This window comes from Oryx dammah, unplaced genomic scaffold, assembly GCF_014754425.2.
Source record: "Oryx dammah isolate SB20612 unplaced genomic scaffold, SCBI_Odam_1.1 HiC_scaffold_2, whole genome shotgun sequence".
NCBI classification, from domain to species: Eukaryota; Metazoa; Chordata; class Mammalia; order Artiodactyla; family Bovidae; genus Oryx; species Oryx dammah.
In genome coordinates, this window is record NW_024070186.1 from 194,065,304 (window position 1) to 194,090,881 (window position 25,578).

The window sequence follows — 25,578 nt, forward strand, 5'->3', positions numbered from 1 at the left end:
GCGGCCAGGCTGGAGGCAGAGGGAAGAGCATTCCAGGTCGTATGTGTGTAGACCAGTAGGTACATATCTGTATCATATATGGAAGCTTAAAGGGAAGGGGCCTTGCAATTTGGAGAATTCACTTACATTACACTCTACTATTAGGGCATCACTTAAAAATTTTAGGAGCAATCAATTCCCAGTTAGGTATTTGGGCCAAGGGTCATTTCTTTGGTATCTACAGACACAAAGAAACCAGCATGTGAAGCTTAGAAGCTGCATTAAAAAACATGCATGTTTGCAGTAACGTACTGCAAAATCGTAAAGTTAACAAATTATTTATAAATATTTACAGAATGCAAAATGAAGTTAATAGCTGAAACTCCTTCATCTGTTTACTCCTCAGGTTTAAATACTCTTCAAACAGATCTTTTATTTGCATAGCTATTTCCTTGCTAACTGTAAAAACTCAAAAGGATTTCTAAAGCCCTTACAAGTTCTTCACTGCATCACTGTTGACAAAGGCCAAAGACTGGGAACAATGCAGATGGTCACCAGCAGGGAAAGATGCGGGAGAGTCTGGCACGTCCCCGCCATGAAACACTACGTGGCCGTAAGACAAGGATGAAGAGGCGCTTCACATACCCATCTGAATGACGGGACGGCAAATATAAAAAGAAAGGACGGATGGATCCCACTTCCCTGTGCGGGAAGTAACTGAAGAGACGTATGTCCCATGACAAGCGGGAACCGCCTCTAGAAGGACACACGGGAGACTGTTCCCGCTGGCTGTCTCCCGGAAGAGGAGCTGGGAGGCTGGAGGGCGGGGATGGGAGGGAGGCTGTTCACAGCACACCCTCCACATCTTCGGAGTTGTAAGTCATTTAAGTGTGTAATTCACTTTTTAAAAAAGTTTACCCTTTCAGGTTCATCATACACGTCGGGCTTACCATCATCTGATCACAAAATTTATCATTGAAGGAGTTTGGGAAGAGCCTGGTCACCGAGGTCAGACGATTGACGACGTTGAGCGTCAGGCTCCGATAGTCGCCCAGCATCATCAAAAGCGGGCGCATGTGAGTGTGGATCTGGTCCACTTCTATGGTAGCGCCTTCTAAAAACTATTAACAGAGAAAGGTCAGGGGGGAAAAGATACCGGAGTACAGCTCATACTAACCAGAACTCACAGTCAAGTCCAGCAGCAAGTTTCTGCTTTGCTTGGGAAAACACAGTATTAACCAAATATATCCCACAAGTTTATGAGGAAATGAGGAGGACTGGGCATTCCTGTTTAATTTTTCAAGGGTTCAGGATGGCTATGGAATAGGAAGAGACGCTATTACACTCCGGGGAGGGATGACCCACAGGCAGACTCCTGAGATACAGACGAGGTCAGCAGGACGAGCTCAGTGTGGACCTCCCACTCACCCAGCCCCACTCACCTTTCTCATGCAGGCTTCTCCGGCCTCCTGGAGCTCGCTATTGGTTGAATTCAGGGCTTTGAAGAGCGCAGCAATGATCTTCTCTCTGGACTGAGGAAGATAATTGCAGGCCGCAAGTGCATCTTTAGGGAGAGAAATCAACACGATTTTCATCATTCAGCTGAAAAGCGTACAGCAACATCCTCGTCTAAAGGCTTTACCAACCAACAGACACGTGGGTCACTAAACTTCTTTCCTAATAACCTGGCTTCATGCAAGACAAAAGAACGCGTGGCCTTCTACTCACAGGGCCACTATTATCTATGGGTGGCTATCATCTAAGAAGGTAACAGCCTGCCAGAAAGCCCACGATCAACCTTACTGTCCAGATAGATGGAGGAGTGAAAAGAAAAACAATGTGAAAACAAGGGTGAAGGGGTCCCCAGCGATACCCTGCCCCCAAGATGTCGTCGCAGGCGAGGGCACGGCAGACCCGTGGGCACGTGCACTGGGCTAACACTGAGGGCGGAGCTGCGGGCTCTGGCGACGGAGGAGATGGACACGCAGCTCAGTGTCTCCCCATTATCTGCGCCCCAATCTGCAGGGGGGGGTCAAAGGCTTTGAAATGCAAACATTCTCAGGACAGAGAACGTAACTTGAGCCTGTATGTTACAGGTTAGTTAAGCAGTAATGTTCTAGCTCGTGTGAAACGTGTGAGGGGTGCCCCAAGGAGAGGAGCCCCAACAGGAGGGGTGAGAAGACCCCCTGCGCCCCCCCTCACTCTGGCCTGCCGTGTCTTGGGCTCCATCCTCAAGTTCTGCCTCTCAGCTCCTCTACCTCTAATTCAAGGAGGATTCTGGCAATATTTCATCAAGTCATTAAGTGTGTAAAAGTCAACAAGAGGCAAAGTTAACCACTAGGTATTTATCAAAAAGGAAGAAATGACTGTTTCTTAAGTATGAAGGCAAGTAGTGTATTTTCCTAAATTATGTACAATTCTTGTGCTAAACAACGAAGACTGACATTCTTAATGAAAGCCCAGAGACAGCAGGAGTCTCAAATGCTCCTAAATCATTAAAAAGTCTAAAAAGATCTAAGTACTTTGATTCAGATGAAACCGGCAAGATGTGAATGGTGTGGCAACACTCTTAAACCAGGAAATTAGAGACACACCTTAGAGAATGTTCAGTTCCCATAAGAGAGCTGCAAGGAGTTTACAACACGGTGAAATCCAGTTTATTAGAGAGTAGAATAATTACTTAAATCCTAGAAATCTATACAGTCCAATGACATCTCATTATGCAGCCTGATAAATACACCAACAACTTTTTTTTATTCCCCCTTAGAGGCCACAGAGAGTCAGAAAAATCAGACAACCAAAAAAAGGCCATTGGGCCCCCTCCACTTCTGTGCCCACTAACCTGTTTCAGATTTACTTGAACTTACTTAAGGCTGCAATCCGTAAGGGGACAAGCGACGGAAGGCTTTTGTAACAGGGCAGCTTTGTTAAAGCCGAATCTTCAGCCTCGCACAAGTTCAGGAGCTGCAAGAGACAGATTGACGTAATTCGGCCTGCTCGCACTGTGAAGACCTTGCAAGTAAGAGGACGCGACCATCAGCCACACACGACACGGTTAACAAACCAAACCCAAATCCTAAAGCAGTTAAGTATCACAATGTCACTGGGCTTCCTTATTCTAAAGCAAAACTCAGTCAACCTCTGTGAAATAAATTCTTTGGCCCTCTCATCAGCTCTGATACCATCATGCTTTTTCTTTTTTTTTTCATCATGCTTTTTCTTTACGCAGAGGGATCACTCTCTCTAAATGCAAATTCCACAGTGGAGAGACAATGCCTTGTTCGGAGCTGTTTCCCAATGCCGTGTGGGCCAAGGCCCAAGAAATAAACATGCTGTATTCAAGCGTTTGAGCAGTAATACTTTTTCTTTCTTTTCAAGCACACAGAAGCCTAAGAAGGAAGTATTCTGTTGGAAATACTATATAATGCAGACACTCCAGCAGCTAGTCTTGCAGACATTTCACCAAACCAGGACACGTTTATATATCTACCGCCTAAAATACTACATATGGCGCTCTATTACTACTCTCCCCTTCTACTGACATCCTGGACAACTTACATAAGGGCTATAACCAAGGTATAAAAAAAATAACTAAAAGCTAGAACACACAATCAATGACCTCATGTCCAAGTAAAAACAAGGGACTTAACAAATCAAGAGACAAGTTTTTCATAGGTGGAAATTCAGACTTGGTGTGGACAAGGAAGAATTTGCTTCCTTATGACTTCTAGCTCAGTTTAGTCTGACAATGCCTCCAGAATAAGTCACATCTTGAAACCATTTCAAATTGGGCTAATGCACGGCCCACTATCGAGTCTAAGCTGATGTCTCTGACGTGGCTGCATCTGCAGTTGTGGTCCCGTCTTGCACTGTCTCGTTCTATGCCGCACTGTAAGACAGACAGTGACAAGCACGTGGAAGGGGCCACCTTCCACCGCCTGTTATCTTGGGGTCAAGGGGCAAGTCAAGTCCACCAAACAAAATGAGAGCCCAGCGGGGCAGTGCAGTGATGAGAGGCCAGGTTCTAATACAGCTGCGGTGGCTCCAGCCTAAGCTCTCCAGCTAGCCTGCTCTGGGGCTCCGGGTGCTTAACAAACCCTAAGGCTCAGGTCCGGCACCTTCAGAAAGAGAGTGCTCAGGCTCTGTACTTCATGTGGTACTGCCAGAGCCAGGTAAGGGCGCTCACGTTAAGTGAGGTCTTAACAGGGCATGGCACACTCAAGTCTGATAAACTTAATAAACGAGGAGCCTGCTGACATGAGTGATAGAGGAGGAGGTACAGTCTCGGCTCTGAAATGCACTTCACAGTCCTGAAGGGCAAGGCTCCCCGTGAAGGCTAAGAGAGCTCCAAGGACTCAGCAACCCCCCACCTCACTGGCCATCTCAGACACACACCTGCCTCCTCCCCAGCCCCAGGAGATAGCCAGCTCCCTGCAGGCAGGGCCCCGCCTCCGCTGGACGCTGCCTGGCCCGCCTTCGCCCCTACCTCAGTGTAGAACACTTTGTGCTCCACCACGTTGAGGTCCATGGTGAAGAGCCGGGGCTGCAGCGTGGTGCAGAACGTGTTCCCCTCCATCAGCCCGATCTGGGCGTTGGCGGGCTGGTGTCGCAGCAGGTGCTTCTTCGGGGGGACCATGTCCTGGAGGACCTGGGGGAGACATGGAGGAGGCACCCCTGACTGCCGCCCCTTAAAAAGCAAACACCTCAGCGCAAGATCCCAAGCCAGTTAGCAACCTGAAAACCGTAATTGAGATCAAGTTATCCCAGACAGCCCTCAGTTAGGAAAGGGAGGAGCTGCTTCAAATGCCGATGCTGGGTCGTGGAGAGATGCACTCAGACACATTCCACTCCTCGGGGTCCAGAGCAGCCACTCTTACAACAGCAAAGACCAAAACAAGGATGAGACCAGGTTGTGCTCATCAGGCCCAAAAACCAGCCCCTACCCTTGACAGTCACTGAAAGAGACGTTAACATAAGCACGCTGCCGTCTGCCAGCCCGAGGGCAGAACACGCACGTGTCACAGCACTTAGCTCACGGGACACAAAGCGCCAGATTCCGAATCATCAGCACTCAAACCTGAAGGGAGAAAAGGCCTGCGGAGGGCCCGCCGGGGGCCGAGGCCTCACCTCCTTGTGCGGCTCCATGAGCACGGTCACGCTCTTCCCGGTGACCTGGGCCAGCACCTGCAGCGAGTGCATGGCCTGCTTCCTCACGGTGGAGTTCGGGGACGTGACCTCCCGAACCAGGTCGTGGGTCACGTGGTGGAAGGACTTCTCCTGGGCCGCCACGATCTCCTCCACCCTCTCCTCGTCCTTGAGGGGCGTCGCGCACCTCATCAGAAGCTGCTCCAGGGTGGTCTTGGCCATGGCGACTGCCCCGTTGGAAACCTGCAGGCCAGGGACCCCTCAGCACCAAAGACGGGCGCTGACGCCCACAGCACCCACGTCTGCATGCCTGCCCGCCCGCCCCAAACACTGTCGCTGGGGCCTACGCCCCTCACACACCAGCTAAGGTGTCAAGACTGCTTCGTGTTGTCTTCAAGGTACTCCCATAGCTAACCCTGCTGGCTTAGAGATCGTTTGTCATTCAGGAAGAAAATATGGATCTAGACTTGATCCTTGTGTTTACCAAACAGATTTAAGCAGGCGATGCCCACCATCTTCTACTTGTTTGTGCTACATCCATACAAAGGTTCATAAAGAACGCAGCTCCTACAGGAACTTCTGCAGCACGTGTACTGTTTCATCTGTGGCAGGACTAAGAAGTAGTTTTCCCTTCACGGAACACTGTGTAAAGTCCTTTGGCCAGTGACTGTTATCAAAACTGACCCATATTTAGAGTCTCAGAGAAAGAGAACCTGAGGGCTGTGATCTGTCCTTTCATTTACAATGCTGTAGTGAGATCAGAGGATGAAATGGTTAGCTAGCAACACCAACTCAACGGGCGTGAATCTGAGCAAACTCCACGAGATGGTCGAGGACAGGGAGGCCTGGCCTGCTGCAGTCCATGGGGGTCACAGAGAGTCAGACATGGCTTAGTGACGGAACAACAGCAGCAGCGAAATCGAAGCTTCCCGGAGAGCGTGCTTGCAGAACTGCCCGAAACTCACTGCTGCCCAGGCGGACGACCGTCCTGCGCCCGTGTGGTGGGGTCTGGGGCCACCCCCCGGCCTGCGGCGCCCTCCCCGCCTACCTCGCCCGTCAGGTCCATCATGACGAAGAGCAGCGCTTTGAGGAAGGTCTGCTGGTTCTGCAGCACCCAGGTGAGGGGCAGGCGCTCCATGAGGAACTTGATGGACACCACGCCGCCCAGCTTCGCGTACCAGGCCTGCTCGTAGCAGCAGGCGCACAGGCGCTCCACGATGTAGGAGAAAAGGGGCAGCTGGCATGCCTGGAAGAGACGCGCACCGCTCGCTGTGCCCCCAGGTCCCGAGACTCGGAGAGGGGCCGCCCGCGGGCACAGACAGCCCCACGTAGACTGCACTGCTCACCCGCTCCTTCGAGCCCAGGATGATGCTCGCCACGTCGAAGATCACAGCGAGGGCCACCTCCCCAATCTTGCAGAGCTCCTTCTCCTCGTACGCCATGCAGATGGCGATGGCGTCGATGAGGACCAGGGGGTCCATCCCTTTGGAGCCGTTCTCCTCACTGTGGAACATGGCGGTGCTGGGCTGGCTGCCCACCTGGTAGCAAGGGAGCAGGAAGGGGCCTGGGAGGAGAAGCGGGCAGCAGGTGGGAAAGCTGGGCTTAGTGCCACAGACACACTCGTCCCTCCAACTGCAAAACTACCCATTGCCCTGGAGATTAGAAATTTGATAAAAGCCAACCCTGGTACCTGACCAACTTCTGTTAAACCACAATTATTTACAAACTACGTAGGTATAATGTAACTGACTCCATCACACAGTGTTAACTTTCAGATTTTCTCAATCACAGCTCAAAGACAGACTTGTTAGAAGTGAGAACCGTAATCAGGTCTCTTCGTTGAGAAAACTCATTACCCAGGCCAAGAGGCGCAACGTGGGAGTGACCGTGGGTTAGGCTTTGGACATTCCTGACACACAAGAGGAAAAAGCAAGAGCACCCAGCTTCGAAACCCAATCCGCACAGGAGAGTCTGGCAGCCACTGACAACTCACGCCTGGCAGTCACCGGCCCGAGGCGAGGTGGGAGTGACTGAGACGCGTTCGGGTCTGCCGCAAACACTGGGAGACAAGCTAAGTGTCCAACTGTACGGCGCTGACTGTTCAGACAGGAAGAGTTTAAAAAGGGGAGGAGTTCTGTGTTCTGCAGTGTTGGGAGAAAACTGCTTGTCCACAAGGGTGAGAGGTCTCGAGGACACAAAGTGCTACTCAAGAGGTCATGCCCACGACCGGCGCCGGTCTGGGAGCAGCTGCAAAACTGAGGCTGAGTGTTCAGAACAGCAGCGGGTGGTGCCGTGACATCTCCACTGTCTTTTACAAAACCACCAGTCTGCAATGGATTGAAAACACTAACAGAATAGGTCCTTTGGCACCCAGAGCCCGGGATCGCCTGGAGCAGAGGTGGGGAGTGGCCAGGCAGGGGAAAGGCATGGATGAGGGTCCAGGAGCAGACTGAGGAGCTGGGGGACCCGGGCGAGCGGTGATGGAGGCTGGGCCTGGCAAACACCACCGGGGACAGGGGGCCAGCAGGGGGCAGGACCACACACAGTCACCCCTCTACACGCAGAGGGTCCAAAAATACTCAGCCCCCTAAACGAAAAACAAAGGGCCACAATGTTAAACCCACCATGTTAATATTTTATACCTAAAACCAGGTGACAATTTTCAAGTGAATACAGCGCCTACTGCTGAACACCAACTCTCTGTGTCAATGGAACGAGTGAACAACCAGCAAACAACATTCCAAAACCAATTAGCCAAACTCAGCTTCTGTGAAACACGATGTCCCTGAAGGCCTCAACCCGGCTGGTCTGGGGTCACTCACCGCACTGCTGGGCGACCGCCACCATCGTGTAGTGGCGGATCAAGCTGGCCACGAAGGGCAGGGCGCTGGGCCGCAGATCTTTAATGACCGCAGACATGAACGCCCCGGTCAGGGCTTGCTCGAACGTCTTCCGGGCTGGGGTGTCCTGTGCTTTGTAGCGATGTGATATGATGACGTTGGGGATGGTCTTTTCTGTAAAGCTGTGTGACAACAATTAAATTCACTGTCACCACACTCGAGTCCAGAGCTGACGATCCTATCACAAAGGACTTATGTGCAGCTGCACGGGCCTGAATGACTTCTCTGCTTTAATTTCAGCAACACATGGAATCTAACGTGACAAGTTTCACAATGCATGTCTTCAGCCAATGGGTCAAGAGACACCAAACGTGCTGTCCCCTAATGTGAGCATGGGACACCACAGAACGGGAGCACATTCAGCGGCTGAGAGAGACTAACCCTCAAGCACCCACGATCTTTCCATTTTCTCTAAAAGAGAAGCAGGGCTGGACAGACAGCGTGTCCTTTTCCTGACGTGACGGAACACACTCCCGACACTGAGAGATCGGGAGGCACCCCCACTCCTAAAGCTTGGAAACAAGGCCCATGCCCCGTCCCCACGCAGAGCATACTTGGGGTGGGCCAGGAGCTGGTAGAGCGCGTGCTTGTTGTCCTCCAGACTCATCATCGCCACCAGGAAGCACTTGATCACTTCCCACGCCTGCCTGCGGTAGTAGGGCTCGGTGTTGGCGCTCTTCAGGCAGTCTAGAGCCGTTTCAATGGCCTGTGGCGAAGCAGCAGAGCAACTGGGTTTGTGCTGGAATCGTGATTCTGAAAAGCCTTTGCTGGAGGCACGAGCAGCACTCAGAAGCAGCTCGATGCACGTCTACCCTTAAAGACAGCAGTGGGTCTGCAGACAGGCGAGCAGGTTTCACCTAATGAAACATTTCACCAAATGCCTCCAGAGGAGGCAACGGATGCGGCTCAAACTGAAATGTGAAGCGGGGTTTACTGATTTTGTGCTTCAACAGCCGATGGGAAATTACAGAAATTAAGTGAGCTCAGGACTCCTGTGGCAGATTTGCTGGATTAAACTAGAACCTGAGTCGTCTCAGTTAAGGTTTAACTAATTTCTTCCAAAAGGGTTTACTTCATTTTTTCAGAAAACCTACCCAGCTTCATACCTGTCTTATCCTAGCCTGTAGGTGGACCAGAAGGCAGGGAAGGCAGGATTACACACAAAAACACTTCAAGTCGTTAACGGCTCAGGTGCTAATGTTAAAGGTACTTACTGCTGCTGCTACTGCTAAGTTGCGTCATTCGTGTCCGACTCTGTGCAACCCCATAGACGGCAGCCCACCAGGCTCCCCCGTCCCTGGGATTCTCCAGGCAAGAACACTGGAGTGGGTTGCCATGTCCTTAGAAATCAAAGGCCTAATCTGTACTGAAGTTTCCTCCAGTGTGAGGAGCCAGAGAGGGGCTGACGGGATGGGGCCTGCCCTCCAGACGCAGGCCTCTCCCTACCTCACCCCTCTCTGCAGAGCCTGGAGAGGGAACTCAGAGGATCAGCATAACCTCCAAGCCAATCACCATCCCCTCCCCACCGAAGAAAGGGCTGTCTTATGCCAAAAGCAACTGCTGTCATGTAAACCCACAGCGCTGGGCCTGGCCCTTCCCTGCCAGCTTCTGCACATGCCCCCATGTGCCACCCGCTGGGAAGGGTCCCAGGAGCAGCATGGAATCCCTGGAAGGACCAGGGAGGCGTGTCTTCACTATCCGGTTTCTTCCCTGCTTTAGCTGCTTGGGGGAAAAACTTCTAAAAGGATCTTCTTGCTCTGCTCAGTCTATGCAGAAATCAAGTGAAAGTCACAGCTTGCATTCTAATGCCAACCCTGCACTGACAGGGCTAAAGCAAACAGAATCCTAACTTAAGGAAATTACCTAAGACGTGAACTGGCTGGATTCACAGAGTGCTCAGTGTGGTAACTTTCAAGGTAAAGACAGGATTGTAGTTGTATTTTCTTACAAGGAAACTAGTGTTTATTTGGTAAGTGCTTCAATAAAGGTTGAAATGAGGAGCTGAGATTAAAAAGGGCAACACGTCTGTGGGGCAGGGCTGGGTGAGGGGAGCGATAATGCGTGTGCTTGAGAAGGCTGGGGAGAGGCTGGGTGGGGGACAGGTGGACGGAGAGAAGACCCCAGAAACGGCTCCAGAGAGACGCTACCCAGAGGGCACCCTTCCTCACAAACGGTCAGCAATGTCTGGCTCAAAAAAAAAAAGCACAAACACTCCTGCTGTGTCCACTTCCCACACGGACAGTGGAGTTCTAATACACAGGACAGGGTGAGGCGAGCCCACGCTCAGGCAGGGCTGAGTGGTTCCGGCCACAGGGCACAGCCAGGCCCAGGCCTGCATGGAGCTCAGCGTCCAGCTGGCGTGCGGCTCACTGAAGCGGCCGTCACTTGGACACACGCCGAAGGGTGCAGTAAAACCCTTCCCCAAAATGCTCGCTATGGTAACAGCTGCGTAAGTAGCCTGAAACGATGAGGTATCAAAAGCAGCAATGCAGGCAGCAAGGGCGGATTCTATAATAAAAAGGGCAAGTCAGATGCGACTACACGGGACCGTAACAAGTACGACCTTGAGTGTGGGAGGCCCAGAGGGGTCAGTGAGGTGAGGGGCCAGATCTCAGGAAGGGTCAGGCAGAAGCAGCTGAGGGACTACAACACGCTGGGCGCTGTCTGCTGGTTTTGACAGAGCCGCCCCTGGAGGGAGCCCGGGAGGAAAGCAGAAGCCCGGGAGGGGCGAGGGGCGAGGGGCGAGGCAGGGACACGATCAGCCTGGTCCTACACCACCCTTGATGAGACACCCGCTGGGCATCAGAGTGGACGAAGGGCAAGGGTGAGGCGGGCGGGGCGGCACCCCCCGCCCATCAGGAAGGACAGCCCTGCCCAGGGCGCAGGTCCTCGGGGGCAGCGCCCCCACCACTGGCCTCCTGGCGTCACGGAAACCCTCGCCAGCCGAGCTGGGCCCCAGCAAGCCTTGCTGCTCTTTAGGTTAAGAAACTCCCGCCCAGAGGGACTGGTTCTATTTGCATGTTTCTGAACAGAAATTAAACGTCTTAAAGCAGAACCTGCAGCCTCTTTTTTAAGACGCTCCCAGAGACGAGCGCAGTTACCTTCTCCATAGGGAGCTGAAGGGACGCTTTACAGTCAGAAAACTCCACGGTGACGCTGGGGCCCTGAACTTCGGTCACGACGTAGAGCAGCTTCTGGGACTCCTTGAGCATCTTCCTGTTGCTGCCGCCGAACTTCCCGAGGACACGGTAGGCCACGTGCGAGATGCTGTCCGCGGGGTTACGCAGGGTGCGCCACAGGGCCTGCAAGCCAGCGCGCGCCTGTCAGCCTCCGAGCCAACTTGTGCCCATGGCCCCAGCCCAACTCACAAGCTCTGGGGGACAACGAGGCGAGGACGCCCCTCCCCGAAAGCTCTGGGGGATGACACGGCGAGGACGCCCCTCCCCAAAAGCTCTGGGGGACGACGTGGCGAGGACGCCCCTCCCCGAAAGCTCTGGCGGACGACATGCCCCTCGGCCCCCAACACACAGCTCTCTGCCTGGGGGACCCGTGTTAGTCTTGGGTGTGTCCTTCCGAGAAACTGAATGCCTTTACAGAAAACACACACACAAGCGTTCTTCCGTGTTCTTGGAACACAAATGGTAGCGAGTCGTCAACAGCGTAGAGCTCAAAGGCAAGAGAACGAACAACACACCGCTTGGATGGATACACACCACGGTCTGGGGGAGCAGACAGGAAACACATTTGCCGGTAAAGTCCTTAACCCTGGATTAGATGGAGTGTCCTCAGGTTTTTACTGCTACTAGGTTTTATAACTTATAAACTGGGATTGTAAAGGGACCAGCATTACAAGAAAAACGAGTTACTGGGTACCTCGTACTCACAGTTAGTATAAAGAACAGAGAGGCCCTCGACTGTTTCAAAAAACTCTGCCATTTCCCCAACTTTTTCACTGACCTCATCATAAATCCTGAAAACGGCCACAGCTCACTATTTAAATCTGTTTTCTGACACATCCTCTGTAACAAGGCCAGGTATTAGCGTCTAGTGATTACCAACATAAAATCTTTGAACTCTTCCGTAAGCAAAATTCCAGTTTCTCTTATGTTCCTGTCGGCCCACCCGAAGCCCGAGCACCAAGGGAGAGGGCCGTCTGCTCACCTCCCTGGGAAGAGGCAGCCTGGGAACGGGGGTCCAGTCTCCCACCCTTGCACAGGGACTCAGCGGGCTGACGGGCCTCTGCCAGCGCTCCAGCTCTGCTCACAGAAGGGAAGCAGGCCCCGAGCCCAGCCCTGCCTCCTCTCCCCACGCGGTGCTCACCCAGGCTCAGGTCGGGCCCACGGTCGGCCTTCCAGAACCAACAGTCCTGCTTGTTGGCCAGGCCTCCACATGACTGGCCTTGGCGGCTCCCACCCGGCCCCTAGGCCATCTTCTCCTTTCTAGATGGAGCCTGAGACGTGCGTGCGGGTCACTGTCTCATGTCCACTGTCCAGAGACCCTGCATCTCAGGAGGGACTGCATGCCCATCACAGAAGCTGGCACTCGGACCCCGACCTGGGGCCCAACACTCTCTGCTAAAGGGGTGGGTGAGCAAGTAAGTCAGCCCTGACCTCTAACATTCACCAACCACCGTACAAACTGTCACCCTCAGCAAACCACGAGGGGACAAACCCCACGTGACAGAGAGCTCGAAGAACCACGAGACGTAACATGGGTTCCAAGCCTCTCTTTCTGTTTCCTCCGGGGGGGCCGGACGGCTCTCTCTCTACAACAAGCGTGCACCTTTGCACTGTGAACCCCCAGAAAGAGAGCGCATCTCCCTGGAAACAGCGGTAGCCAGGTAACGCCTGCCTTCCCAAGCGATCAACCTCACGAGGATGAGACGCTGCGGGAGCCCTGGGGGAGGGGAGCGATGCTGCAAAACAAGTATCCGCCCGACGCACGTGGCGTTTCTCCACGTCACTTCGTAGGCCAGCAGCCTCACGCAGCCAGGCGGAGGCGCCGTCGGTAGTGCAGCAGAGCGCGAGCCAGCGCAGGGCAAGGCGAGCTCCTCGGGGAGGAGGCGGGGCCCGCGGTGCCCTCTGCCGGCAGCACGGGGACACGCACTCACCTGCATGAGCTCGGCGCGCACCGGCTGGATGTGGTCGTACAGGAAGTCGGGCTGCAGGTTGTCCACGCACAGCTCCAGCGTCCGCAGGCCTTGGCTGACCAACGTCTGAGAGCCGTTGAGCGCCGACACCAGGGGGTCCATGAGCATGGGCAGGTAGGGCAGGAGCGAGCTCAGCCGCACGGGGACCGTGAGGCACAGCTCCACGAACAGGTCCTTCATGTGCTGCTTGTGCAGGCCGCTCTGCAGCATGTTGAGCCCTGCGGGGCGTCGGCACGCTGAGCCCTGCACGCAGGGGACGGTGCCGCCCACGCGCACCCCGGGAGCGCCGAGGATAACCGGCCACTCTTTCTGTCAACACCCGCCTCAAGACAGAATCACGCCTCGGTTACACCTGCTGCACCTATCCTGTAACTGCAGCCGAGGCCTCTTCCATCTACCGCGTCACAACAGCAGGCTGTGTGCAATCAGGTTAGGTTGTGATGAGTATTAGTTAACGGGGACTGAACTAACGTTAAGGACTAATTAATGCTACACAAGGTATTTAACATCATGTTCTCCCGTGAATAAGCCCAATCTAGAAAGAAAGCGACTCCCACGTGACGTGTTGATCTCAAGTCTGAGGCTTACAAGCTTGCATGTCATTTCAGGTTTCTAGTAAACCACAGCTGATGTTTATGCTTTAAAATAAACTTTAAAAAAAAATCCACTCGATTTTGTAAATGAGAGGAGCTTCCTTCTTATAAACTCACAGCCCCATACACTCTTTAAGGAGGGTAACCGAGTATTTACCGAGCCCCGCTCCTAAAAAACGTCAGATGTGGACCTGCCCACAGAACCTGAGAGACAGCTGGGAAGAGAAAAGCAGGGAACAGCGACCCCCAAACAAGGTGCGTCCCAGGCAGCTGAGGCTAAAGAAAGAGGGACTACGAGGCGAGGCAACACTCAGCAGTCACACCAGACTCAGAACCCAAAGGAGAAGGCAGACAAGGAGAGGGACCAGGCCCAGGTCCCAGGAGGGGATGTGCTTGAACAAAATAGGTGGGCAGAGAAGGGAGGCTGGGAAGACTGCAGGTGGGGCCGTGAGACCAATCAGAGCAGGGGGCGCAGGCTGGGGAGGCCTGCAGCCAGGGTCAAATACAGACAACACAGCCCGCCTACGGGCCTCCTTAAGCACCTGCCGGGGGACTTAGGGCCACGTTACCTTCAACATGGAGGAGGGCATGGCAACCCACTCCAGTATTCTCGCCTGGAGAATCCCAAGGACAGAGGAGCCTGGTGGGCTGCCATCTATGGGGTCACACAGAGTCACACACGACTGGGCAACTAACACTGCCTTCAACGTGCTTGAGGCTTCCCCAGGTACCTTCTGGGCACATTATGCTATAAGTGGCTTCTCTCAGAAGATTCAATCCCTTGCCAAGAGCTCACCGTTACAAAAAAAAACATTCCTAGGACAGTGTGTCCACTCAGTTCATATCTGTGAACATTCACTGGACTCGAGCTGCCCTTTGGCTGTAAGCCTTGAAAGCATTCCTAATGCCCAGGAATGAAAGAATCCTGTCTATGCACCTCAGCAACTAAATTAAAAACACATACTTTAATGTATTTTTATGTATTATATATAGGGCTTATATCAGCTTTATAACTTTTTTTGCCTTCTTGTCCTCCTTCAGTCTAGAGATCCCTGACCTTACTAAACTACTCTCTAAAACTGCTTCGCAAATGCTACAAAAACGTCCTAACTGGGGTCAACAAAGACCTTCCCACTCGCAATCAGTTCTGAGCAGGGAGACATACTCACTCCTTTAAAGCTGAAGACACAGAGACACACACACACACGCACACACACGTCCCCTCACCATGACTGGGTGGAGGGGAGGAACCCCAGCAAACAAGGCCAGAACCCACACGTGCACACAAGACTCAACGGCAGCCGGGATCACTGTTCTGACCTTGCAGGAGGTTGGGTAGGAGAGGCAGGAATTCCTGATACAGGAGATCATGGCTCCCGCCCCCAATGGAGCGGAACAAGGCCCGTAGCAGCAGGAAGTAGTTGTAGGGCTCTTTGGCTGTCTGGGCGAGCTCCATGGAGCTGTTGACAATCTTGTGCAGGTGAGGCTGCGGGATGGAGAAAAACCAGGTTAACAGGCTCTGAAGGGAGAAGGGTTCACTGCACAAAGGGAGGAAGGGAAGGTCATCTTGATGAATTTTCCAAAAAGAAAAACCAAAGAGAACCTTTCCAACTTTTATTTGACTAAATTAATTTCTCTTAAAATACAGGTAGCTTTCCACCCAGTTTGGCTGTGAAAGAAGCATTTACTAGGTTCCTATCTTACCACTGACTTCCCTGGTGGCTGAGACGGTAAAGCGTCTGTCTATAATGCGGGAGACCCGGGTTCGAGCCCTGGGTTGGGAAGATCCCCTGGAGAAGGAAATGGCAATCCACTCCAGTACTATTGCCTAGAAAATCCCAAGGACAGAGGAGCCTGGTAGGCCCCAGTCTATGGGGTCGCAAAGAGTCGGACACGACTGAGCGACTTCACTTCACTTTTTCTTACCACTAACACATAGGTAAGCGATGCTGCACAGACACTTGGCAGCAGGACCTGGAGGGCCTGTTGGCTCTGCAGTTCTTGTGAACAGTCCCTCCCCTTCCTAAGACTAAATAATCATGAGACGAAAGAAGCCGGTCTCCTAATAACCATCAAAATACAAAAAGCAACCCAAAAGCACCAAAACTTCACTACCAATCACACACTACACACACCAAGTTGGGAAGAGCCTCAAAAGATGTTCGAGATCATAACATTTTAGAAGACTTGATCAAAAAATCTGTTCGTATTTTACTTCAAAAAAGCATTTTATTAGCTTAAAATTTAATGAATAGCTTAAAACAGGTTAGCTTTTTATCTTGTATTTCAAATCCTAGTTTTGACACTTAACAGGTTAAGTTTGATGTAAGTTTTTCTGCAGGCGCATTTACAGTGAACTGGGAACTGCAAACTATCAGTATAGCCATTTGTAACTGTATATGGCATGATTTTTTTCTTTTACACATAAATCGTCCCTATTAGTCTCAAGACAAAGCATTCTATCAAATTATTCTTTGAACATCTCTCGAACAATATTCAGACACCTCATCATTAGACTTGTCTGTTAGGGTTTTATTCTCTTTTTTGTTGGTTGCTGGTTTATACAGTTGTCCTTGAGGTTGGCAAAAATTGAATTATTTGAAGATATTAAATTATGTGGACAAAGAACACAAATATTTTACATCTTTCTGAAAGTTTGTCTTTTTATACTAACTCAAAAGTAACGTCAAGGTTGTTGATAACCAAATATTACGTAATTGAAAAAGTGGAGGAAACTCTCACACAAGCACACATTACTGGTGCTTTATGTCACATTTACTTCAGAAGAAAATGGATCTCCTTTACATTCTCAAACTTTCCCCCCAGAGGAAAACATCTCTCTTCAGACAGAACTGGTAATACTCAGCCTTCTGCAGAAACTAAAATAGCCTGCCGTCAGTAGAAGAGAATTTTGATAAGGTTTTTTGTTGCACGCGCTGCCTTCAGTGGCTGCCATAAGCACACGCTGGCTTCTGCCGTTTGCTGGAATCAACTAGCTGAAGAGACACCACGACACGCACAGGATCCGTCGCGCAGAGGAGTGCGCCAGGAAACACACCCCTCCCGGACGGCCTTAATACAGGGACACAAGCTGGCTGCAGTCCCTGATTCAGAGGGAAATGAGCCAACAGGCCTGAAACGGGGCGTCTGAGCACCGAACGCAAGAAGGTACGAACACAGACATGACGCGCCGGGCAAGAAGGGGGTGCGATGGCAGCTGCTCAACAGCAGTTCTCGTCGGGTCTGGGAGGTCAGATGTTCTCCTCTCCTATTCTTTCGTGTCACCCGATTTTTTTTTTTTCTAAAAAGAACACGATGTGCTCCTACCCTACTTGTGTGGTTCATGTAAGAAATGACTTCGAAAATGAAAAATCAGTGGTGCCGAGACTACTGACAAGCCCTGCGAGTGAGAGTTCTCACGTGCTCATCCTGGGTCGGCAGGCAACCAGGAGCAGCTCTGCTTTAAAACACCTGCAGTGTTTCCCACACTTGGCTCCAACTGGTTGTAAGCATTTATTAATTTAATATTATTGTGTTTGAAAATATAAAGAGCCACTCTGGTTTCTGCTCAAGATGAAAAGTATTGAGAAACAACAACAACAACAAAAAAAAAACCCCAAACACAACGCGCGGGCTGGGTCTGACTCTACCTTCAGCATTTGTTCGTTTTCGGCTGCGAAGAGGGAGACAGAGCCGAAGACCAACTTGAACAGCTTGAGATACAGGTTGGAGAGCTCGACGTTAGAGCCCATCTCCGGCAGGCGGTCCAGGAGGTACTCCACCAGGATCGTAGCGAACAGAGCAGAGGTAGTAGGGTTTGCCAGAAAGGAATTGGCGACGATCTGTCAGAACGAGACACACACGTGACAAACGTCACCCTGTCCACGAAGCGGCTCCAGGAAAAAGCAATCGACGTTTCAAAATCACAAAGTCAAATCCGTATCAGACACTCCCAGACACGAATTATCCACCGAAAGATAAAAAAGCCATCAAAATCGATGTATTGTGTTGTGTGGAACAGACAGGTCACTTGAAGAACTCAAATCTGTCATTTCATCCTCACTTTCAAGTACCAAGAGCCTATGCCTAACACATACTTAATTTCTACTATGAAAGGAACTGGTCCAAAATACCCTGAGCTTTTGAAAACAATTTTTTTTTTCTCACTATGGCTTAACAGTTCTCTTTATGGACCATAAAGATGAGTGCCAAAGAAGTGATGCTTTTGAACTGTGTTGGAGAAGACTCTTGAGGGTTCCTTGGACTGCAAGATCAAACCAGTCAGTCCTAAAGAAAATCGGTCCTGAATATTCACTGAAGGACTGATGCTGAAGCTCTAATACTTTGGCCACCTGATGCCAAGAGCCAACTCACTGGAAAAGACCCTGATGCTGGGAAAGGCTGAAGGCAGGAGGAGAAGGGGCGACAGAGGATGAGTTGATTGGATGGCATCACTGATTCAATGGACAGGTGTTTGCGCAAGCTCAGGGAGCTGGTGAGGGGCAGGGAAGCTTCGTGTGCGGCAGTCCATGGAGTCTCAAAGAATCGGACACAACTGAGCGACTGAAATGAACAGTTCTCTATAAATTTTGCTCCACAAGCACTACCCTTAGGCACGTTACTTAGAAATAAAAGGAACACCGAGTATTCGACACGTGTTGAAAGAACATAAGAAGGGAGCGTCATACCTGAAGAGCGTAATTTTTTGAGATCCTCTCCACCATATACGGGACTGTGGTTTGAAAGATCTCTTTGAAGGTCAGCGGGTTCATCATCGTGAAGACGCCGGCGAAGTGCTCTAGCACCTCCTTCTCTTCCTTCATCCTCACGGTTTGGCAGTTTGCTACTCGGACGTACGTCTGTCCACTTCCTGCTATCTGAACCTTGCGCAGGGGAAAAACACGGGAATCAAAACCGCGTCTCTGAACGTATTCCAGTACACCACCACATCAGCGGGGCGCACGTAAGAGAATCAGAAAGCAAATGTCTACTGCCCACCCCCATCTTCTAAATTCTCTATTCTCACCTAAAATTTGCAAAAAAAAAAAACAAAAAAAAAACCCAAAACCGTTGTTAGCACCAACAAATTCAGTAAAATTAAATCTTATTTCTACTGCACTCCCTTTATACCATCTGCCCCTCAAAATACACTGACGGGAGAATTCTCACCATCGACGCAGCCCTGTGCTAGAGAACAAACTCAATCTGGGACATCAATACTGCAGACCACCCGAACGGCAGCAGGCTGTGAGACCCCTTCTGTCACTAGCATCTTAATTCTAAGAGGAGCCTAGCCTGAGGGCGCTGCCTTACCTGATAAATATCTAAAGCCTGCATTGCGTACTTGACAAGCTTGATGTAAATCTGAGTCTCTTTGGGCTGTAACTGCTTGTTGGGAATGAACTGAGCTTCTGGAAGAGAGAGGGCACAGTAAGTTACTGGGAACACCACCTCCTCTGGGAAGAGCAGGGTCTAAAGCGACTCAGGAGCGGGATTACCACCAGGAGCTTTACACGACGTTATGCCCCACGTGATGGTCTTGACGCCGCAGACCAGGGTTTTGACCAGACTCCGGCAGTCCGTGACCTGGAACGTCTGCTTGTCCTCCTTGTCCTTCTCGCCTTGCTTCTCAAAGGGCGGCACGGGGGCCGGGGTCACGGGGGTGGCAGGGGTGGGCGGCGGGGGTGGCGGCTGGGCAGGGGCAGGGACAGGGGCTGGGGAAGGGGCCGGGCCCGGGGCTGCAGGGGCCGCGGGCACCCCGGGCAGGGCCGCCTCCACGGCCCCGAGCTCAGACTGAGGCTTGCACTTCTTAAAGATGGCAGAGAGCTGGTACCGCGCGATGGTGTGGAACTTGAGAACAAACACCTGTCAGGAAGGGAAAGTGGAAGGCAGACGCAAGTCACTCTCTTCACCAGGCCCAGCACCCGTCCAGAGAACAGAACACACTCTCAAGCCACCTGCTGGAGTCGCTGTTTCCCCTCCCAAGTTACTAGATGAACTTCCCCGGGGGAGAAGGGGGGGTGGTGACCGGTCTGATGCCCTGGGACCGCTCCATGATCCACCCCTGACCCGGCACCAGACACCTCCCTAGAGATGTTCACGGACAAGGGAGCGCGGGGCTACACAGCATCGCAGGAAACACCGCTCCAGACTGCCCGCCAGCAGAGTGCTGAGCGTGCCCGTGGTTGCCTCCCTCAGCCCTGACAGTCCTAGGAGGCAGCCCGCAGCTGTCCCGGGCAGGGGACAAGCAGGCCAGCAACGAGGGTCCAGCATCCCGCCCCAGGACCCTGGCCTAGGTGATGAGGGAGCGGGGCCTTGCACCCAGGGAGTCTAAACACCCAGGCCCCAGTTTGGCGACCAGGCGGCCCATGAACTGCTGGTAGAGCACTCAGGTGAGCACACAGCGACGGGCGGGGCTGAAGGCGCGAGTCGTGCGGGGGCGCAGGGCACCGCACCTCCAGCATCCGCATCAGCACGTCCCGCCCGTTGCCACTCTCCTGCTCGCTCTTGGAGCGGATGCAGTCCACCAGGTTCAGCAGGAGCTTGCAGGACATGGTCTGGATGCTGCTGGGCAGGGACTCATCATCGATGTTCTTGGCGAACAGCTGGACGGCGAGGGAGAGGTCGCTGAGGGGCAGGTGCTGGCGGACGTGGTGCACGAGGTCGGCCAGCGTGCTGTAGGCGAGGGGCCTGCGGGCAGAGACCTCCGCTAGCGCGTCTCCCGGCCTGGTCTGCGGGCCTCCACCTCTACCGCCCCCAGGGACCCCGGCGGCGGGATGGCTGGCCTGGGCACACTGCACATGGTCTCGGGTTCCCCGTTACCTCCTCCCAGCTATGAGATTAAGAGGCTCCAGTCTTATTGCTAAAATCTTTACTTTCCAAGTTGAAAAAGATGGTTACCTTCATGCACCTAAGTGCACCTCCATGTTTATACCATCGCGCCTGGTTAGCCTGAGCAGAACCACCCACAACTGGGCCCTGCCCTGAATGCGCTCTGCTGCTCAAACACGAACAGCCTGTCAACTGGTAACTTACAGGCCATGCGTCACATTTCCTACTTACAAAACAAAATACTTAACACTAGTCATATAGTTCTACCTACAGTGTAAATCAAGACAGCGACTCTGATTTAGCCAAGACACATAAAGCAAACCAAGGCGTTTCCGAAACTTCCTGTAATTCTCAATCCAACGGGAGAGGAAAGGCCCATAGCCCACATTCGTGGAGACGCTCCTGACACAGTGCTGGATCCCCGGCCCCAGCGCCGGCTTTACCATCATACCTGAGAGTTTCCCGAGCGGTGTATCCTGAGCCAATCAGAATAGATTCGTCAAACAGCTTGTCCATGCAAGGAATGAACTCTGGAACACAAACATCCATTGCCTCCGTCACCAAACAAGCCAGGTGGCCAGCAAGTCCCTTAACAGTACTTTCACAGGAGCTGCTCTGCACCAGCGAGCCACCCAGATTTGGCAAAGTGGGGAGGAGGAGGCACACACAATGCTTCAGTCTGAGATGCTGGTTTTGCTGGGTCACGCCAGCCACGCGCCTCACACAAATCAGTGTTGGAGATAAACCATGCGCCTCATGTCCCTGGCGGGGAACCTGCCCCAGTGCTTCACTCAGGTCAGTCCAGGGTCCTTAAAAGCTGGCAACAACCACCCAAGGGGGCGGTAGTCTCTAACTGTCCCTTTATCCACTGCCCTGAAGTTGTCCTTCTTAAAGATCTTAAGGTTGGTCATCATGGAGAAATAAGGATACTTCTCTATGTAAACTAACAATGGACTTCAAAATAAATATCCAAAATCTTGTTTGGAAGGAAAAAAAGCAGCAGCCTCTAAAAGCTGAATTCAACAAGTCTAACATTTAACCTAACTTCGGAGAGTAGTGTCTTAGAAACCTGTTGTTCTTTGTAGAGTTAACAAGACTAAAACCAAGCTTCACGGCCCCAAAAGAGTGCCTGGGAAAGATCTACCCTGCCTGCTGGATCAGAGGTGACCGAACACGGATGAGAAAGATTTCTAATCCGTCAGCACTTCAGCAAGGACAAACCTCCCGCTGCGTGGCTCCCCACCACACCTCCAAAGTCACTATTACTCAGCTGGCAGGAAAACCGAAAGTTAGTCACTCCAGACGCGACTCAGTCACTTCAGCAAACAGATTTCTAAGACATTCCATGTAAAACTGTTCATCATTTCACAGCATGGAGAAAGAAAACAGTCTTCCTCTCATCTTTTAAAGCTCGCTGGCTCTGTCAGAAAAAGCAAATGGCTATCTGCAGTGTCAAAAGATAGGCAGTCAGAAGGCAGAGACATACTGAGAGCTACTCAGACGGTAACTGGGCTAAGGAGATTGTCACATTAATTATGAAATTGTTGACGAGCTAAAGCAAGAACCCTGGTGGCAGGTGAAACAGAGAGGCAGTCAGAGAGAGAGAGACGAGGGGGAGAGGGAAAGAGGGGAGGGAAGAAGGCAGACATAGACCCAGGACAGAAAACACAGCCAGACTAGCAATAAACCAGGGAAAGGCCCACGGAGCCAGAAGCCCCGGGCTTGACGGCCCAGCCCTCGCTCGCTCGCTCGCTCGCAGGGGCCAGGCGGACGTACGGTTTCTCAGCTCCGTGGTGAGGATGTGCTTGGCGGCGATCAGCAGCTCCTTCCGGAGGTGCGCGGTCTCCGCCGGACAATTTGAAAGCAGCTGTAACATTCCTTTGACCATTTGCTGAGAGTATTTAGTCACCAACTCCTGCACCAGGGAGAGGAAAGCAACGCAGTTACACTGGTGGGCGGCTGCTGAGAAAAATCCAAGTTTTATAAATTTTTAAACAAAAAAAATTTGAGTTAGGACTAAATTTGGCTCAGAGGACCCTCAGAAAGTAACAGGCCTAACAAACAAGCATTTGCCTGGTCGAGTCAGTCTGCGCCCTGCCACCCTGCTGGGAGAGGCGGCGACACAGGAGTTCAATGGGATCATGGAGGCCCTTTTTATTTTCTGCGTCTTTTCAACTTTCAACAAGGTCCCTGTTACAGGGAAGGAGGGAGAAATAAACATCGAAGTTAAAAAAACAAAATTCTTCACTCAGTCATCCCATCGACGTGAGCCACAAATGACACCTTTAATCAGCTCAGAATGAGTTCAAGTCACATCTGCTTTCTGAGGTGTCTCTGGAAGGTATTCACGATAACTCAAGCTGACCAAAATATCAAACAGCATCTAATTCAGATTTTTTTTACTAATATAAAAATGTCATCTCTTTGACATTCTGGAAAAGTCAAAAAACTATGGGGACAGAAGACAAACCAGTGTTTGCCAGGGACAGGGAGGATGAGACTGACTATGTGTAAGAGGAATTTTTCGGAAGATGGAAATGTTCTGTATTTTGATCTGCTGGTTGGTGGTTAGGTATGCATCTGTTGATTCAGCGAACTTTACACCCACAAAAGGTGAATTCTACTCCTTGTAAATTATGTCTCAGTAAACCTGATTTAAAACAGAGGTCAGTGAACTTACCTGGTAAATTCTGATGATGTAAGCTAAAAATGACAACGTTTTAATTTGAGCAGCAATGAAATCAGCATACAGCTCCTTGTTGTAAAGTTTATGTTGCCTAAGTGAGAAGTGATAAAAATTAACAACATTAGCTCTCAGTTCTTTAGGTGATATTGTATCACCTACAGTAATTACCAAGCCCAGAAGGTTGCTTTCCACACAGCAGCAACAGTCAACGTGCCCACAATTTTATGCACTTCTGAGTAACATAAAGAGGCCTTAAAGACATAAAGCAGGCATTTCTGCCAGGCCCTTGGGCAGCAGCCACAACCTGAACCCCAATAGTCAATGGGAGACCGACCTGCCTGCTCCCCAAGGCAGGCACCTATTTGAGTAATGAAAGACCTGTGCCACAGGGGTTCTCAGCGCGGATCCACCCTTAGATCCTGCCCTCGAGTGAGTCAGAGCCAGACAGGCCGCAGGTCAAGAAACAAGTGGTAAGGGTCTGAGGAGGAATGCCCCCAAGTCGGAGAACACGCTTTGCTGAGAGGCTTCGTGGGGTCTGGCCCAGTCACTGATTAAGGGTAATGGGGTAAAAGGGCCTCCTAGCTCTCATGCTAAGAGGAGCAGCAAGAAAACAGGCTTGACAGCAAGGCGGCCTGGAGCATCTCAGAGCTGAAATCAGGACAGGAAGCCCTAACGATAGTTTCAAATTTACATGACTCCAAGGACAGAGGGGGCACATCACCTTTCCGAAACAAGGGATGAAAAAACCATTACTATCAGCATCAAAATGTAAGTTCAGAAAGCCACAAATGCATACAAGTTAAACCAAACTTTTATCTAAGCTTCCTGTTTCACAAATGACGACAGCAAGCACAGTGCCACTTAGGTTAAAGAGCTATGGTGGTCGGCTACGTCACTGGCCAAGAAATCTCACCTGGCTTGTGCAGATACCTGAATTGCAATGGTATTCATGATCAGGGGCACAAATTCCGCAACGACATTGTGGATATTCAGTTTGTAGAGCTAAAAGCAAACACATCAGATTCTCATGCTTTTTCACTCTGCTTATAGCGAACTAATTTGGCATAGCAAAGACACTGAGACTCATTACTCAGCACACGTGTAACATACACATCTATTTGCCACAGAAAAGCGGGTGTGTAAAGTGTAAAATGAGAAGCCTTAAACCCCGGAAGCTACTGAAAATACGCATACCTGATACATTAACACAACAATGATGGGCAACTCTGCCAACACTTTCAAAGAAAGCGATCCTCTGGGAATGATGGAATGCTGCAAGAGAGGAATATAGAGGACTGCGGTCACCACCCTGGCACCTAATATAGCCCCATCAGTGTCCCACGGCTGAGCGCCACCCGGTCGAAATAAAGGGAAGGGAAAACACTGACTCGTCTCTGTAATTATCTGTGGTGAAAGAAGCAAAATATTTTGAAAACAAAGCACAAGAATTATCATTCAATGTAAAGGGTTTTATATTTTACAATGTCATCACTTGTAGTAAAATCCTCAAGAAAATGTGTCAAAAAGAGATTCAACTCACTGGAGAAATTTAAAAAAAGAAAAAATAAAATTTTTTTTTTAAATCTGTTATGGGCTTCCCTGACAGTTCAGTTGGTAAAGAATCCGCCTGCAATGCAGGCAACCCCAGTTCAATTACTGGGTCGGGAAGATCTGCTGGAGAAGGGATAGGCTGCCCACTCCAGTATTCTTGGGCTTCCCTGGTTGCTTGCTGGTAAAGAACCTGCCTGCAATGTGGGGGACCTGGGTTCGATCCCTGGGTTGGGAAGATCCCCTGGAGAAGGGAAAGGCTACCCATTCCAGTATTCTGGCGTGGAGAATCCCATGGACTGTATAGGCCATAGGGTCACAAAGAGTATAGGCCATGGGGTCACAAAGAGTAGGACATGACTGAGTGACTTTCACTTTCACCTCACTTTCAAAAGAAAAACAGTAAGAAGTACGTGCGTGCCTAGTTTTATTCAAAGGTACTTATAAACAGGAAAAATACAATAAATATAAGAAAAAATAGTCTTTTAATACATAAAATCTCAAACAGGTGAGGAAAATATCAGACTCAAAAACACAAATGGACAATGAATGGATAGGGAAAGGGAAGTGGGAAAAGAAACACAAAGACTGACAGACAGAGGTCTCTAATTCAGGGAAGAGCAAAGAAATGACAGCTTTGTTCCTTGTAAACTAAAATGTAGTCTCCCATTTGTCCCAGCTCATATTGAAACAGTCTGTGAAACACTGCAGTGGAACACGCACAGATGATTCTCTTGACTTCATCAC

General features: G+C 51.0%; 1 protein-coding gene across 7 annotated transcripts in view; it reads right to left on the reverse strand.

Moving 5' to 3' along the window:
• The window catches only part of LOC120880122 (transformation/transcription domain associated protein), a 90,157-nt gene that overhangs the window by 51,984 nt on the left and 12,595 nt on the right, over positions 1 to 25,578 (reverse strand). For 5 of the 7 annotated variants that reach the window (XM_040263291.1, XM_040263310.1, XM_040263266.1 and 2 more), the window contains exons 9-30: positions 24,478 to 24,555; positions 24,197 to 24,285; positions 23,278 to 23,374; positions 22,374 to 22,512; positions 21,049 to 21,127; positions 20,222 to 20,456; positions 19,265 to 19,631; positions 19,080 to 19,177; positions 18,455 to 18,649; positions 17,417 to 17,608; positions 15,087 to 15,252; positions 13,135 to 13,391; positions 11,126 to 11,326; positions 8,579 to 8,730; positions 7,947 to 8,146; positions 6,471 to 6,688; positions 6,173 to 6,370; positions 5,107 to 5,367; positions 4,466 to 4,627; positions 2,847 to 2,943; positions 1,422 to 1,543; positions 930 to 1,100 (exon numbers count right to left, since the gene is read on the reverse strand). In XM_040263291.1, coding sequence (XP_040119225.1) covers positions 930 to 1,100; positions 1,422 to 1,543; positions 2,847 to 2,943; positions 4,466 to 4,627; positions 5,107 to 5,367; positions 6,173 to 6,370; positions 6,471 to 6,688; positions 7,947 to 8,146; positions 8,579 to 8,730; positions 11,126 to 11,326; positions 13,135 to 13,391; positions 15,087 to 15,252; positions 17,417 to 17,608; positions 18,455 to 18,649; positions 19,080 to 19,177; positions 19,265 to 19,631; positions 20,222 to 20,456; positions 21,049 to 21,127; positions 22,374 to 22,512; positions 23,278 to 23,374; positions 24,197 to 24,285; positions 24,478 to 24,555 — 3,774 coding nt within the window. Of the gene's footprint in view, positions 1 to 929; positions 1,101 to 1,421; positions 1,544 to 2,846; positions 2,944 to 4,465; positions 4,628 to 5,106; positions 5,368 to 6,172; positions 6,371 to 6,470; positions 6,689 to 7,946; positions 8,147 to 8,578; positions 8,731 to 11,125; positions 11,327 to 13,134; positions 13,392 to 15,086; positions 15,253 to 17,416; positions 17,609 to 18,454; positions 18,650 to 19,079; positions 19,632 to 20,221; positions 20,457 to 21,048; positions 21,128 to 22,373; positions 22,513 to 23,277; positions 23,375 to 24,196; positions 24,286 to 24,477; positions 24,556 to 25,578 lie in introns of those variants that run through there. The other 2 variants (XM_040263283.1, XM_040263301.1) reach the window with 2 other exon arrangements.